Raw genomic sequence first — 14,555 nt, forward strand, 5'->3', positions numbered from 1 at the left:
TTCTCAAAGACCCTTCTACTCCTTTCTTCCTTCTTGGTCCTTGGTTTTCAAATGATGTCACATATTGTCAAGGCTGCTTGTCTGAGAATTTTGCTCCCATGCATTGAGAGATGACTTTGGCTAGTACCCATCTATGGGAGGGAGGCGACTAACACCTGCTCCAGACCAGAGAAAAGTCTGGAGTTGTTCCAGTTGAACTTTCCTGTCAAGATGGCTTCTCTCCTGACATATGCTGGCTCACAACCTCTGACAAAAGCCATGCTGCTTGATGAAACCTGCCACAAATCAATTGTGTTTCCTTATCAGGGTTTACATCAGCTCAAAGAGGTAAATTTTTATTCAGGTAGCAGGATGGGAAAACATTTAACTCTTCCTTCCCCAGTGCTGTAGCCTTAATTCATATCACATATCCAGGGTATTTTTTGTAACAGGAACTCGGTTGCATATTAGGCCACATACCCCTGATGTAGCCAACCCTACAAGAGCCTACAGGGCTCTTAGTACAGGGTCTACTGTAAGCTCCAGGAGTATTGGCTACATCAGGGGGCTGTGGCCTCAAATATGCAAAGGAGTTCCTGCTACAAAAAAAGCCCTGCACATATCCCTCCCCCTCACCATTTGTTGCTAAATAACACACTGGGAGATCTGATCACAAATCCCCAATGTTGCATGCAGTTTGGCCATTAGTTAGCATTTAGTGAGTTTACAGTTGACATATAAGAAATACACTTTGTGATGTTAGGAAGTGAACCATGATGGCTAGCTAAATATAATGTTGATCTCATCACAAAGACTTTGGAATAGAATCCACTAAGTGTACTTGAGCATTCTGTTTCTCACACAGAGCAAAGTAGTAGTGGTATGTCATGCTTGGGTGCGTTGTCTGTTCATAGCTTTGATTCTTTGGCTTTACTGGTGGCTCCTTGTGAACCATTTGTAAGCACACAACTAGACACCATGAACACTAAAGCCTAAGTTAATAGTTTCTGAGAATGTAAGGGGGTTTCTATTTGCTGTTGATAAATGGCCTTCTAATCAACATTGGCAAAGTTTGGAAGGGCATCTTCTGCTAGCAGGTGATGACTTTTTGTTTTGTTTGCCATTACTCTCTCCCAAGTAATTGGCCCACTTTGTAGAGTTGCTTATGTTTTTTAATTGAATTTTACATTCAACTGTATTTTAATTGTTTAAATGTTTTTATGTTCACTACCTTGGGGACACTGATTGAGTTGAAAGGAGGCATTCAAATGTTTTAACCAAATTAATCTGGCCAGTTTGGAAATCCAGTAGATTAGGACCGCATCAGATTACAGTCTGCAATGGGAATCTCATTCCGCTACTCAAATTACACCAAGTCAGACACAGAAATCATTACTGCAAATAATGCCATGAGAGCAGATGTGTGTGTTGTTACTATTATCAGCTACATTCAGTTGTCTAGCGATTTAAAATACAAATCCAGACTCTTGCCTACATATAAAATGAAAACAAAACATTTAAAACACCTCTTCAGTTTGTCTTAATTGCTGGAGATTTTCAATGTGACAATGACTATAGAAAGTCCCTTGTGAGGAAGAAGATGACATGGCTTTGGACTTAAGAAGAGAAGAAGATGATATTGGATTTATATCCTGCTTTCCACTCTGAATCTCAGTGTCTCAGAGCAGCTCACAATCTCCTTTATCTTCCTCCCCAACAGCAGACACTCTGTGAGGTGGGTGGGGCTGAGAGGGCTCTCACAGAAAACTGCCCTTTCAATGACAACCTCTGCCAGAGCTATGGCTGACCCAAAGCCATTCCAGCAGGTGCAAATGGAGAAGTGGCGAATCAAACCTGGTTCTCCCAGAACAGAGTCCACACACTTAACCACTACCCCAAACTGGCTCTGAGCAAGGGGTTTGGACTAGATGGTCTGTATAGCCCCTTCCACCCAAGCACCATATTGGCTCTTATGGCTGCCAAACTACCAAAAGACGCAGTACTAATGAAATTTCCCCCCTCCCTTTTCAAAATGCCTTTCTAAGCCATCTTTGTCACGTGAAATCAACAGTGGCCAAATATGTTCCACAAGACTGTTTCTGTACAGTCAGTGGGTTTTCTTAGTACTCTATAAATGTGATTTTTCATTAATAATTATCTTTTAAGTTCTTCTAACAAGGGGATTCTGTAGTATTTTAACTCTCCAATCCTCCGTATGCTTGAATAATTACTGCTGAACTCTGTGGGACTGATTTCTAAATAGACGCATGTAAGGCTTGGACTACAAGGCTTATACAACCTTGACAGCAGACCAGTTCAGGTTTATGACAATGTAAGAACTGGGCCTTGGCTTTCATTTGTGGGATGAGAGACTTGGAAGGATTACCCTTGCAAATGTTTGAAAAATATTGTTAAGGGAAATGACCTGGCGTACCGAGAATAATAATAGAAGTTCTTGGTTTAGCCAGGGTTTGGGTTTGGCTGACACATTCTAGCAGGATAGCTGAGTTAGCCCAATTTAAATGTGAGGCACAGAACTTCCCTGGTATGATGTTGCACAGGGTCATGGTTTCATTTAGTCAGTTCTACAACTCTTGTAAAGTAGCTCTGTGTACTTAGCAGGCCAGCACAATATCTGAGAAGGCCATGGATCTTTAGTGCATCACTTAAACACGTGTAGCTGCTTTTCACCGATTGTAGCACTGCGTAGCACTTTTGTGTTACCAGCTTCACATGAAAGTCAGGTCTACATTTGGTGATGCAACAACAACAAAGCACTTAGAAGACTCCTGGATTGATCGCTGCACGATCCACAACTTGCGATCTGGACCCATGTCCCTCCTGGCTAATTAAGGCCTGCCAGGAGGTACTAAGATGTCCTATACGGGACATCATAAATCGTTCCCTTTCAGAGGGTGCTTTTCCAACACCCCTGAAAGAGGCAGTGGTCCGCCCTCTCCTGAAAAAAGTTACATCAGACCCAGCCGAATTGGCACATTACCGACCGGTCTCAAATTTGCCCTTTTTGGGCAAAATTATTGAGAGGGCTGTGGCGCTGCAGTTACAGGAGTTTTTGGAGGACGCTTCCGTCCTAGATCCATGCCAGTCCGGCTTTCGCCCGGGCCATGGGACAGAAACAGTCCTGGTCGCCCTCATGGATGACCTCCGGCGACAACTGGATCGAGGTGGCTCGGCAGTATTGCTGCTGTTAGACCTATCGGCCGCGTTCGATATGGTCGATCATCGGCTGCTGTCCCGCCGCCTCGCCAACGTAGGAATTCGGGGGCTAGCCTTACAGTGGCTCTCCTCCTTCCTTGAAGGTCGGGGACAAAGGGTGGCAATTGGGGGGGAGCTCTCCCGGAGACACCCACTTCACTGTGGGGTGCCTCGGGGCAGTTCTCTCCCCGATGTTGTTCAACATCTTTATGCGCCCCCTTGCCCAGATTGCACGGAGGTACGGGCTTGGCTGTCATCAGTACGCTGATGATACTCAGCTCTATCTATTGATGGACAGACGGACGGACTGGTGATGTCCCTATAAACCTGGACCAGGCGTTACAAGCCGTGGCTGACTGGCTCAGGCTGAGTGGGCTGAAGTTGAATCCAGCGAAGACTGAGGTCCTTTGTGTGGGCCGCGGCGGACCGGGAGGGGAGGTCACCCTACCGGCTTTTGACGGTGCGCCACTGATACCAGTGTGCAGGGTCAAGAGCCTGGGAGTGCTACTGGAATCCTCTTTATCAATGGAGGCCCAGATAGCTGCCACTGCTAGAGCCGCCTTCTTCCACCTTAAGAGGGCGAGGCAGTTGGCTCCCTTCTTGGAACGCAGCGACCTAGCAACTGTGATCCACGCAACGGTCACCTCGAGATTAGACTATTGCAATGCCCTCTACATGGGGCTGCCCTTATACCGAACACGGAAACTCCAGGTAGTGCAGAACGCGGCGGCCAAGCTGCTGGTGGGACTACCTCGGTGGGAACACATGCGGCCTGGGCTGCGGGACCTGCACTGGCTGCCGGTTGTATACCGTGTTCGCTATAAGGTGCTGGTTATTACCTTTAAAGCCCTATATGGCTGAGGACCTGCCTACCTTAGGGACCGCCTCTCCCCATATGTTCCCCAGAGAGCACTGAGATCTAGCTCTCAAAACCTCTTAAAAATCCCTGGGCCAAGAGAAGCTAGACTGAAGACAACTAGAGAGCAAGCCTTTTCAGCAATGGCCCCTTGATGGTGGAATCAACTTCCAGAGATGGTGCGAGCCCTGCGGGACCTGAACCAGTTCCGCAGGGCTTGCAAAACCTCTCTGTTTCAGCTTGCTTTTGGGACAGAACCTGGCTAAACGGATCTGTAGCCATCCAGCCATCCGGTGCATGATTGTGATCTATAGCACTTTATAGCACCTGTTTTACCCATTTAATTAACTATGTAATTGCATTTTAATCTGAATTGTGTTTTAAAATTGCTTGTTTATATTGTATTTTATTTATATCATGGTCTTCCATGCCTGTGAGCCGCCCTGAGCCCGCCTTTGGCGGGGGAGGGCGGGATATAAAAATAAATTTATCTTATCTATCTTATCTTATTGTGGCCAAAGTGTTTGCAGACTAGAGCCCGCTTTGTCATTTCATGCATGTTGGGACAGGCTGGAATCAATGAACACTTATGCTATAATTAATCTGCCACAGGATCCTTTCAGGTGTTCTTGTCTCCCTGTGCTACCTGTTCTATGGTCTAGCTGTGTTGTCTTTTCCTTTTGATATCCTGTTGATACTCTACTTCTGTGTTTTCTTTCCTCACAGTTTACCTGCCAAGCTAATCAATGGAGGGATAGCTGGGCTCATTGGAGTTACCTGTGTGTTTCCTATTGACTTGGCAAAAACTCGCCTACAGAACCAGCAGAATGGTCAGAGGATGTACACCAGCATGTAAGTGCTCTCCTGTTATTTAAAAAACCCTTCACTAAAGCAACTGATTGATTTATTATTGGTTATCATTTTTCATATCATGTTTAAGCAGGCCCATAGCCAGAAAATTCCAGTTGGGGGGGCCCACGGAAACATTTTTTGGATGGAGGGCCCCCCCTCTGGCGACCCCCACTCTCTCTGCTGCCACTCCCCCCCCCTGCGGCTCTGGCGGCCCCGCCCCTCTCCACGTGGCACCTCTCCCTCCCTTCCACCCAGCCACCCACTCACCCACCAGGCGAAAAAGTAAAGAGCGGGCTCCTGGGCTCTTGCAAGGTGCCCCCCTTGCCGATCACGTGATCAGCTGGAAAAGCTGCTCCAAAGCTGGCAGTATCTACACTGGCTTTCCGGCATGATCAGCAAGTTCAGCGCTGGGGTGGACAGCGCTGAACTTGCTGATCGCACCAGGAAGCCGGTGTAGGAACCGCCAGCTTCAGTGCAACTTTTCCAGCCGATCGCATGAGAGAGCTGGGGATGTATGGTGATTAGAGCATCTGAGACCAAACTAAGCAAAGCTAATTAGCAATCCTGTGGTTTGAAGAGTGGAGTTGCTGAGAAAAAAGCTGAAGATTATTTTCTGCCTAGTACTTGTCTTTTCCTTCCCAGAGATCTAAATCCAGTATGGGATGAGGTCGATTGATTGATTTGTGGAACAGTGACAAAAAAAGGCTAATGCAGTGACGAAAATGGCTAATGCAGTCTTGGGGTATATCAACAGAGGCATAACATCCAGATTGCAAGATCTCCTAGTCCCGCTGTACGCTGCATTGGTCAGGTCACACCAGGAGTATTGTGTACTGTTCTGGAGGTCCCACTTCAAAAAGGATGTGGACAGAATGCAGCAATTGCAAAGGAGAGTGACAAGGATGACCAGAGACCAAGCCCTATGGGGAAAGGCTGAGGGACTTGGAAATGCTCAGTCTGGAGAATAGGAGGTTGAGGGGGGACATGATTGCTCTCTTTAAGTATTTGAAGGGCTGCCAGAGGAGGACAGAGAGCTGTTCCTGTTGGCAGCAGAGGATAGGACTCATAATAATGGGTTTAAATTAAGGGGGGAAGGTACCAGCTGGATAGTAAGAAAAACTTTTTTACAGTAGGAGTTGTTTAACAGTGGAATCAGCTACCTAGGGAGCTTGTGAGCTCCCCCTTACTTGGCAGTCTTTAAGCAGCAGCTGGATGAACATTTGTCAGGATACTCTAGGCTGATCTTGCATTGAAGAAGATGAAGAAGATATTGGATTTATATCCTGCCCTCCACTCCAAATCTCAGAATCTCAGAGTGGCTCACAATCTCCTTTATCTTCCTCCCCGACAACAGACACCCTGTGAGGTGGGTGGGGCTGAGGAGAGGACTCTCACAGCAGCTGCCCTTTCAAGGACAACCTCTGCCACAGCTATGGCTGACCCAAGCCCATTCCAGCAGGTGCATGTGGAGGAGCGGGGAATCAAACCCGGTTCTCCCAGATAAGAGTCCACGTGCTTAACCACTACACCAAACTGGCTCTGAGCAGGGGATTTGGACTAGATAACCTGTATAGCCCCTTCCAACTTTCTAATTCTGTGATTCTATGTCTGAGGGCCAGTCTAATTGTGACAGGGGCCTTGTATTTGCCACAGGAGCAGCACTGTCATTTTAAATTGATTTTAAAACGCTGCAATGCATCTGCAGTGTGGTGGGCTGAGGTTCTTCCTCCCACCCACCCCCCACTTTTTCAAGTGCCAAAACAGCCATAAGGGGTAGGCATGCAGCCATTTCAGCAGTTGAAAATGTCTGGGGTGTGGAATGCCTTAGCCACTGTGCTGCAGACATGATCAGGATTGGACCTCCACAGTATTTTTAAATCACTTTAAAATGGCAGCTGCAAGGACACCATCACATCTAGTTTGGCCCTAATTTGGCACTGACTTGGACTGGGTGACTTGGGTTCATATCCACTGAAGCATGAAGTTTATTATGTGACCTTGGCAGGCTCGAGGCTAGGGGTGTCTGTGCCCCTAGGCCGAACTGTTCTCCTCTGCCCCCACATTGTGTTTCTTGTTGACATCACAATGACATCACTCACACACACACATGTGCCTTTGCCGCTCACTGCCCTGCCACCCACCCCCACTTTGCCATGGCCTCCCAAGCCTCGGGATACCTCGGCAAAGTTCGGAAGGGCAGCGGGCGCATTTAGAGCATGCTCACTGCCCTGCCAAGCCTTCCCCATTTTGCCGCAGCCTCCTGAATCTCGGGAGAACTCAGCAAAGTTCGGAAGGGCAGCAGACGCGCCAAGAGCATGCCCCCCCACTTTGCCATGCACTTAGAGCACGCTTGCTGCCCTGCCGCACCCCGCCACACTTTGCTGCAGCCTCCCGAGCCTCAGGAGACCTCAGCAAAGTTTGAAAGGGCAGCGGGCTGGCCTAGAGCATGCTCGCTGCCCTGCCACAACCCCCCACTTTGCTGCAGCCTCTCCCAAGCCTTGGGAGGCCACAGCAAAGTCAGGACAGCAGCAGCGTGGCCGCAGGGTGTGGGGACAGGGTGTGCCTCATGGCCAAGTGACGCCCTAAGTGGCTGCCTACTTGCCCTACTCTCATGTGCCGGCTCTGGACCTTGGGATAGTCATTATCTCTCACTAACCTGCCTCACAAAGTTGTGATTGAGGTATAAGGAGCAGGGATGGGAAGGTGGGATTAAAAAGTAATAATAATATTCGTTTGTGGGTATCCCAGTACTGAGAGGTACTCAACTACTGTTCCAAGCTCTTAAATATGTGAATTCATCCCAAGAACTTGAAGGAGGCCACTTCATCTTCTGCCTTCCAGTTTTTCTGTTTTGTCTTTTCTTTGTACCTCCGTGCTTTGGGTGTCTCACCTGCATAGTTTTGAATTTCTCCTACTTGGGCAAAATTTCACTTGGTCTTTCCTGGAGGCTGCTTTCAGTTCCAGGATCAGCCTTGAGCACATCACATTAAATCAACTTTTTAAAAGAAAATTCCATTTCTGGGCTTTTCTTACATATGGCTTGTCCAGTTGGCACAAGCAGAAAGTCTTAAGGACCAAGGTGTACATTGCCAACCAATTATGCTTCTGGATTTGTTTTTTTTTAACCAGCCATGGATGTCACCCAGGGTATTCAGATACATAATACATAGATACATAGATTTTGCATTGGGCTGTGCTACTGTTCTGCACCTGGACTTCATTCCTCATTTTAAAAATTGCTTATATAAAACCTTTCCTAGTTTTCCTGAGGGAACTGTTTTCAGAAGGTATGAAAGCCTTTATTTAAAAAGTGGGGGGGAAATAATTTTCCAACAGCATCCATTTGGAAGGTGTCTTTTCTTGTGACTGCCTTCCTTATGAGGGCTGGCAAGGTGTGAGCATTGCTGGCTCTTCTCATCTGCAGAAAGATGATTAAGGAAGGGGAGAGTGAGTGGGTTGAACCGTGTGGCCAGACCAAAGGAATCTTGAAACATCCTTTGGTTGTTTCCATTGAGACAACCTTGCATGCTGCCTTCACTGCAGCACTTTTTTTTGTCTCCCTCAAATACTCTGTTCAACCTGAAGGAGTTGTCCTGGCATCAGAGACAGAAGTGTTATTAAATCCCCAAGTGATGGCACTTTAGTTATTACTGCTCTGCTCTTTTCCCTCATCCTCCATCCATCCATATTTTCAATTCTTATATCTGTTTCTTGATTGTAGGTCCGACTGCCTCATTAAGACAATCCGTTCCGAAGGTTATTTTGGCATGTACAGGGGTAAGTGTTGGGCAGCATTCCAGTGAATTTGTCCATTGCAGACAGCTTTATTGGAGGAAGGATTGTTAGGTTTTGATCAAGGATGCTGAATGTTCTGGCATAGAGCTCTTGTGCCTTTAGCAGTGACAGGACACCCAGATTCTACAGGGGAAACTTTTCTCAGCATAGATATGGGGAGAGCTTTATCTGTTGAATTTCTACTTGAGAGGTGTTAAGAGATTCAGGTGCCCTGCCTGAAAAAAAGGTTGGGAATCCTGTCTTGGATCTGCAGATATGAGCTAAAGGTCAGTACGCTCATTATTCTCCATGAAGTTCAGTACAAGTTTTTCCAAATGATCATGACTGCATTATGGTTAATTAAGGGCCTGGAGGAACAGGAGTGGGTTTTAAGATGGAGTGTTGTGGTGACACAGGCATGGTGGTGTGCAGGAGACTGTAGCTGACTTTTGACAAGAGGGTATCTGAGATATGGATTTTATTGTAGTGCTTAGAGCTAATTACTACTTTGAGTCTTTATGCCATTTCTCAGTAAAACAAGAAAGGGAGTGGGACACCCTAGATATTTAAAATTTAGGATGGGAATTTTCTGTTAAGCAGCCATATTTGTAACATTTTGCAGTTTTTTATGTGCCGAAATTTCCTTGCAGGTATCGCAAAAGTAATGTGTGATTTTTATTGTGGCAGTGGCATCCCCTAGTTACTTCTTGGTGCTAGGATAGCTGCTTTTTTTCTTTGCAGGGCTCCCATGTCTTTAAACAGCTGCCCAAGAAGTGAAAATCCATGCCCCATCTAGGGTTGCCAGATCTGTGTTTGGAAAATACCTGGAGATTTTGGGGGTGAATCCTGGAGAGGGCAGGGCTTGGGAGGGGAGGGCCTCAGCATGGTACAATGCAATACAGTCCACCCTTGAAAGCAGCCATTTTCTCCAAGGGAGCTGATCTCTGCCAACTGGAGATCAGTTGTAAAAGTGGGAGATATCCAGGCCCCATCTGGAGGCTGGCCACCCTATCTCCATCACTGTGTCTAGCTGCTAGAAAAAGCTTTCCATTTGCCATGTTTGTGCTTGTAATGCAGCTGTTAAAGGCACCAGAGTCTTGTCAGGCATAAAAACTGGTGACCCCAATAGGCTGGAGGAAGCATGTTTGAATTTAGGTAACTTGCCTTTTGGTTCTTCTGCCTTAGCAGCCTTGAGTTTTACTGTGTGTAGTTGAAGACCAAAGGCACATTTGTTTTCAAACAATTGTAAACCTTGAAAATGTACATATGATTAAAATAAACTTCTCACATCAGCTCGTTAACTGTTTTATTTGTATGCTAATTTGTTGCTATTAACTGTTTTATTTGTATGCTAATTTGTTGCAATTCACAAGTCTTACCAGCTGCTTTAATCCAATCTCAGCTATGCTTATATAATGCAACTTGACTCTAACTAGCCCTTCCTACAACTAACCCACCTCTACCTGCATATAATACTTGAGGAAGTCTGTTTTAATGTACCTGAAGAAGTGTGCATCTACACATGCTAAGTCACTTGGTTCTTGCTTATACCTAGAATTAAACTCTATTGGCCTTAAAGGTTCCACAGAACTCAAGCTTAGTTCTTACATCTGCTTATTGACTCTTTTATTTGTATGCTGATTTACTGGTATTCATAAGTCTTACAAACTGCTTTAATCCAATCTCAGCTATGTTATTGCTCAGTTACTTATGCATCTTCACTCTAAATAGCCCTTCCTGACAACTACCCCCCCCCCTTCTCTCTCTACCTGTATGTAAGGCTTGAGGAAGTCTGTTTCAATTCATCTGAAGAAGTCTGCATACACATGAAAGCTTATACTCAGAATTAAATTTTGTTGGTCTTCAAGGTGCCACTGGACTCAAAACTTTTTTTTAGAAGCATGTATGTTCGTATCTTTTGGCAGCACAGATAAAATTTACTACTGATAATTGACACCAATTTTACTTTATTATAAATCCAAGTTCTAGTACAATGATATTTGAAACTGGCTGCTCCCAGGTAAATTGTAGCCTATTGCTGCAAGTTGTTAAGTTACCCAGAAAACTGTGATGGTTTGTGGCCATGGAGATAGATGGCTGGCTGTTAGGGGCAAGCTGTTGCAAGTTTACTGTTGGGAAGGAGAAGCACAATGAGTGGATCTGCGTTAGGAGTGGCTGACTCAGCAGCTGAGCAGAGAGTAGCCCCCAGACAGTAAAACAAATGTCCAGAAATAGCCTGTGCAAATAAAGCTCTCTGGTTTTGTGGTCTTTTCAGTCTCTGCAAATCTGCTGTAATATAAGTGATGAATTCAGATTTAATTGGATGCCAGTCCCGTGGCACAGAGTGTTAAAGCTGCAGTACTGTAGTCCTAAGCTCTGCTCACAACCCGAGTTCGATCCCCGGTGGAAGCTGGGTTTTCAGATAGCCGACTTGAGGTTGACCAGCCTTCCATCCTTCTGAGGTCGGTAAAATGAGTACCCAGCTTGCTGGGGGGAAAGTGTAGATGACTGGGAAGGCAATGGCAAACCACCCTGTAAAAAGTCTGCCGTGAAAACGTTGTGAAAGCAACGTCACCCCAGAGTCGAAAACGGCTGGTGCTTGCACAGGGGACCTTTCCTTTTTTCCAGACTCATTGCTGGCTGTGTACCCACCTCAGGAGAAAGGAGAATATAAACAGAGAAATCTGAAAGCTTAGATTTCTGTAAGTCTGGAAAAGCTGGATTCATTTGCTGGCCTTGATGGATCCCTGTGCAATTCTTGCACAATTCCTGGATAGCAGCTCCAAGGACTTAGTGTTCACATTAGCCCTTGGACAGTGATGGTATGAAACGTCCCTTCTAGCATGCCCTGTTTCTGCCTTACTTTGTGTTGTGAATGTGCCACTGCTGAACCTTTGCCAAGCTGTCTTCTGGCACAGAATTACAGCAGTGTAGACCACAGGCAGCCTTCTTACTGAAAATACCCTCAATATCACTCCTGCACTTGCACTGTAACAGGCAAACTATTCCAGGCTTCTGGGAACATAATGAAGCTTTATTTAGCTTCAGTGCAAGTTTATTTATACACTTTTGTAGCTGCTCTGTAACCTCCCCAATTGTGTCCTCCAGCAACATGTCGCTGCAGCTATGCACTGGCTCTGCTGAGGTTTTTCCTTTCCCCTTGCATGTCTGATAAGTGCAGAGAGAAACTTGCTCAACTCTCTTCTCACATCTTGTGACACAGAACAGTGTGTAGAATGGGAAATTACATAAATGTATCTGAATCTTTCATAGTCAGTTCTGATTGTGTAAATAAATATTTGGTTGGCTCTGAAAACAGATGACAGGGAATAGAGCCGTTGATGGAGGAGAGAATGTGGGCATTAAACTTGATGAGGCACGATTGAGGGAGGTTATGCCATCAAACCACAATTTCAAAGTAGGGTTTTTATAGCTGTTTTATTAACCGCATTTGTATTAATCATGGTTTGTTGTAGTGTCTGAATCCCTAAACCACACCGGCCCTTGCAACCACCAGGCCAGAGAAACAGCAGTTTAGGCAAGTTTGTCCTCTCTGATGGACAAGTTGTACAGAGAGGAGGCCAAAAGCAGACAAAGCAAGCTTTCTGCATAAACCAGGATTGGTTGCTTATGTCAGGCAGGCAAACCAAAGTTTGTTGTACAAACCATGGTTTACACAAATTACAGTGCATTGTGAAAGCTGAATGCAGCTTAAGAAAACAATCCCTAGATCATTAGTTATTGTAGGTTTTCCAGGCTGTGTGGCCGTGGTCTTGGCATTGTAGAACCTGACATTTCACCAGCAGCTGTGACTGGCATCCTCAGAGAGTGTAACACAGAAGGCTAGAGTTCTCTCAAAACTAATAGTGAACTCTGGCCATGAAAGCTTTTGACAATATTTATTCCTAGATCTCTCATATTTTTGAGCTCTTAGCTGGAATTGCTTAATGGGACCTAGAAATGTAGCTTCCTTTGTTCTTCTCATTTTTTGTCCATCTTCTCCTCCCTTCCAAGTTATATATTTTGCATAAGGTTCAATTTAATACAGATAAAAGTATTATATCATCTAAATCAGGGGTGTAAAACATATGGCCCAGTGGCCAGAATCAGCCCATCCAGGGCTCTTATCCATCCCAGGAGCGATTGGTGCAAGGGAGGGAAGGCAGGAGGCTGCCAGGAGGGGGGGGGGCGTGGCTGGGTGCACATGGTGAGGTACATATGGTTGAAGCTATCAGGAAATGTGAAAGGAAATGGCTAGACGGGCAGGTTAGGAATCCCTTGGGGGAAAAACTAGTCTTGCATATGATTAAATACATATATGGGAGCTTTTGTGGATTTCCCAGTAAAACAATTGCTTTCACTCCTAGGGAATCAATTGCTTTTGTTTGTTTGAGAGCCAGTTTGGTGTAGTGGTTAAGTGAGTGGACTCTTACCTGGGAGAACCAGTTTCGATTCCCCACTCCTCCACATGCACCTGCTAATGTGACCTTGGGTTAGTTATAACTCTGTCAGAGGCTGTTCTGTTGTTGTCTCCTCCTCCTTCTTTGTATTTTGAGTAAAACATCATATCGTTGACTGTGTTTACCTGTGTCATTTATAAAGTTTGTATCTCTGGTATTACATTTTATGGCAGACATGGCCTGACCCACCAAAGTGACTTCTATGTCAGAGCCAGTCCTTGTAACAAATGAGTTTGACACCTCTAAATGGTTAAGATAACTTATTTGACTATATAAGCCGTATATGCTACTATGGGCTTACAAAATATTTGCCCACCTTCATAAATAATGAAATTACCTCACCAAGATGCCTTCTTGTCAGAAGGCATTTGGCTTATGCCATGGCTGATGCCATCTGGGCCAGCAACCTCACTTCTTGACAAGTTCAGTTTGGAAAGAAGCTGATTTTTATGGATCTAAATGCTTAGGAATCTCAGATTTCCAGTGCAGTGTTCATGTTAACTGTCTATTAGGACAAAGGAAGAGAGCTGGCCCTCAGGGCATTGTATTATGAAGTGACTTGCCACCAACCAGAATCCCAGAGCTTATAATTAAATTCCAAGCTGTGCTCCTCTCCTTGACAAGACTCTGTTTACTTCAAAAGAGATGACTAAGGCATTTTTGTTAACGCCCAGGCATTTCTTTCTTATAAACTGTTGTTGCCAGGTTGATCCCAGAAAATAAGAAGAATAAAACAGGTACATGAAGACTTTGGTCTTTCAGAAGCTCTGCACAGTCTTTCTCCTCACCTACTATTTGATCCTTGTAACTGGAGCTGCCATGGTTTGAACATGGAACCTTCTGAAAATGAGACATGAAGTATCACTAAGCAGGAGTTCTTTCTTAGGCAATAGGCTATCTGAACCAACTTCTGCAGATGTAGAAACATGCAAATTTTCAGTTTACACGGAGCTCTTCATAATGCAGTGCCATTGCCTTTGAAGAATTCTCTATGCAGGGTTATCTCCAGAATATTAACCTCCTATAGCAAGGGTTAACATGCCTCAGTTGTATGAGGTATAATTTAATAGCAAAAATCTTCACTAATGGTCCACATCATATTTTGTTCCCTAAACCCAGGTTTTTTACAGTTCAATTCTGAGTTATACTCTTCAAATCCCATTAATTGCAATGTGCTAAGATGGGTGTAGTTCATTTTAGGATTGCACTGTTAATATTATCACATAACTCAAAAACATACAGACCCAAGTCAAGATGCTCCAGCAGAAATGGGTAAGACAAAGAAGTCACATGCTTTTATTTTATGCTTTTCACTTTCACGGTTATTGAGAGTTATAACTCATCAGTAAGTGGTGTGGTTTATTTGTTTGCTCCCTCTATTTTCCTGTAGTAATGTTTTGGTTTTCTAGTAAAAGCCA

General features: G+C 45.0%; 1 protein-coding gene across 1 annotated transcript in view; it reads left to right on the plus strand.

Moving 5' to 3' along the window:
* Positions 1-14,555, plus strand: part of SLC25A22 (solute carrier family 25 member 22) — a 38,855-nt gene that overhangs the window by 176 nt on the left and 24,124 nt on the right. Inside the window, exons 2-3 of the mRNA XM_060262754.1 lie at positions 4,778-4,903; positions 8,625-8,680. Coding sequence (XP_060118737.1) covers positions 4,778-4,903; positions 8,625-8,680 — 182 coding nt within the window. The remainder of the gene's footprint in view (positions 1-4,777; positions 4,904-8,624; positions 8,681-14,555) is intronic.

The sequence above is a fragment of the Heteronotia binoei genome, chromosome 21 (assembly GCF_032191835.1).
Source record: "Heteronotia binoei isolate CCM8104 ecotype False Entrance Well chromosome 21, APGP_CSIRO_Hbin_v1, whole genome shotgun sequence".
Lineage (NCBI taxonomy): Eukaryota > Metazoa > Chordata > Lepidosauria > Squamata > Gekkonidae > Heteronotia > Heteronotia binoei.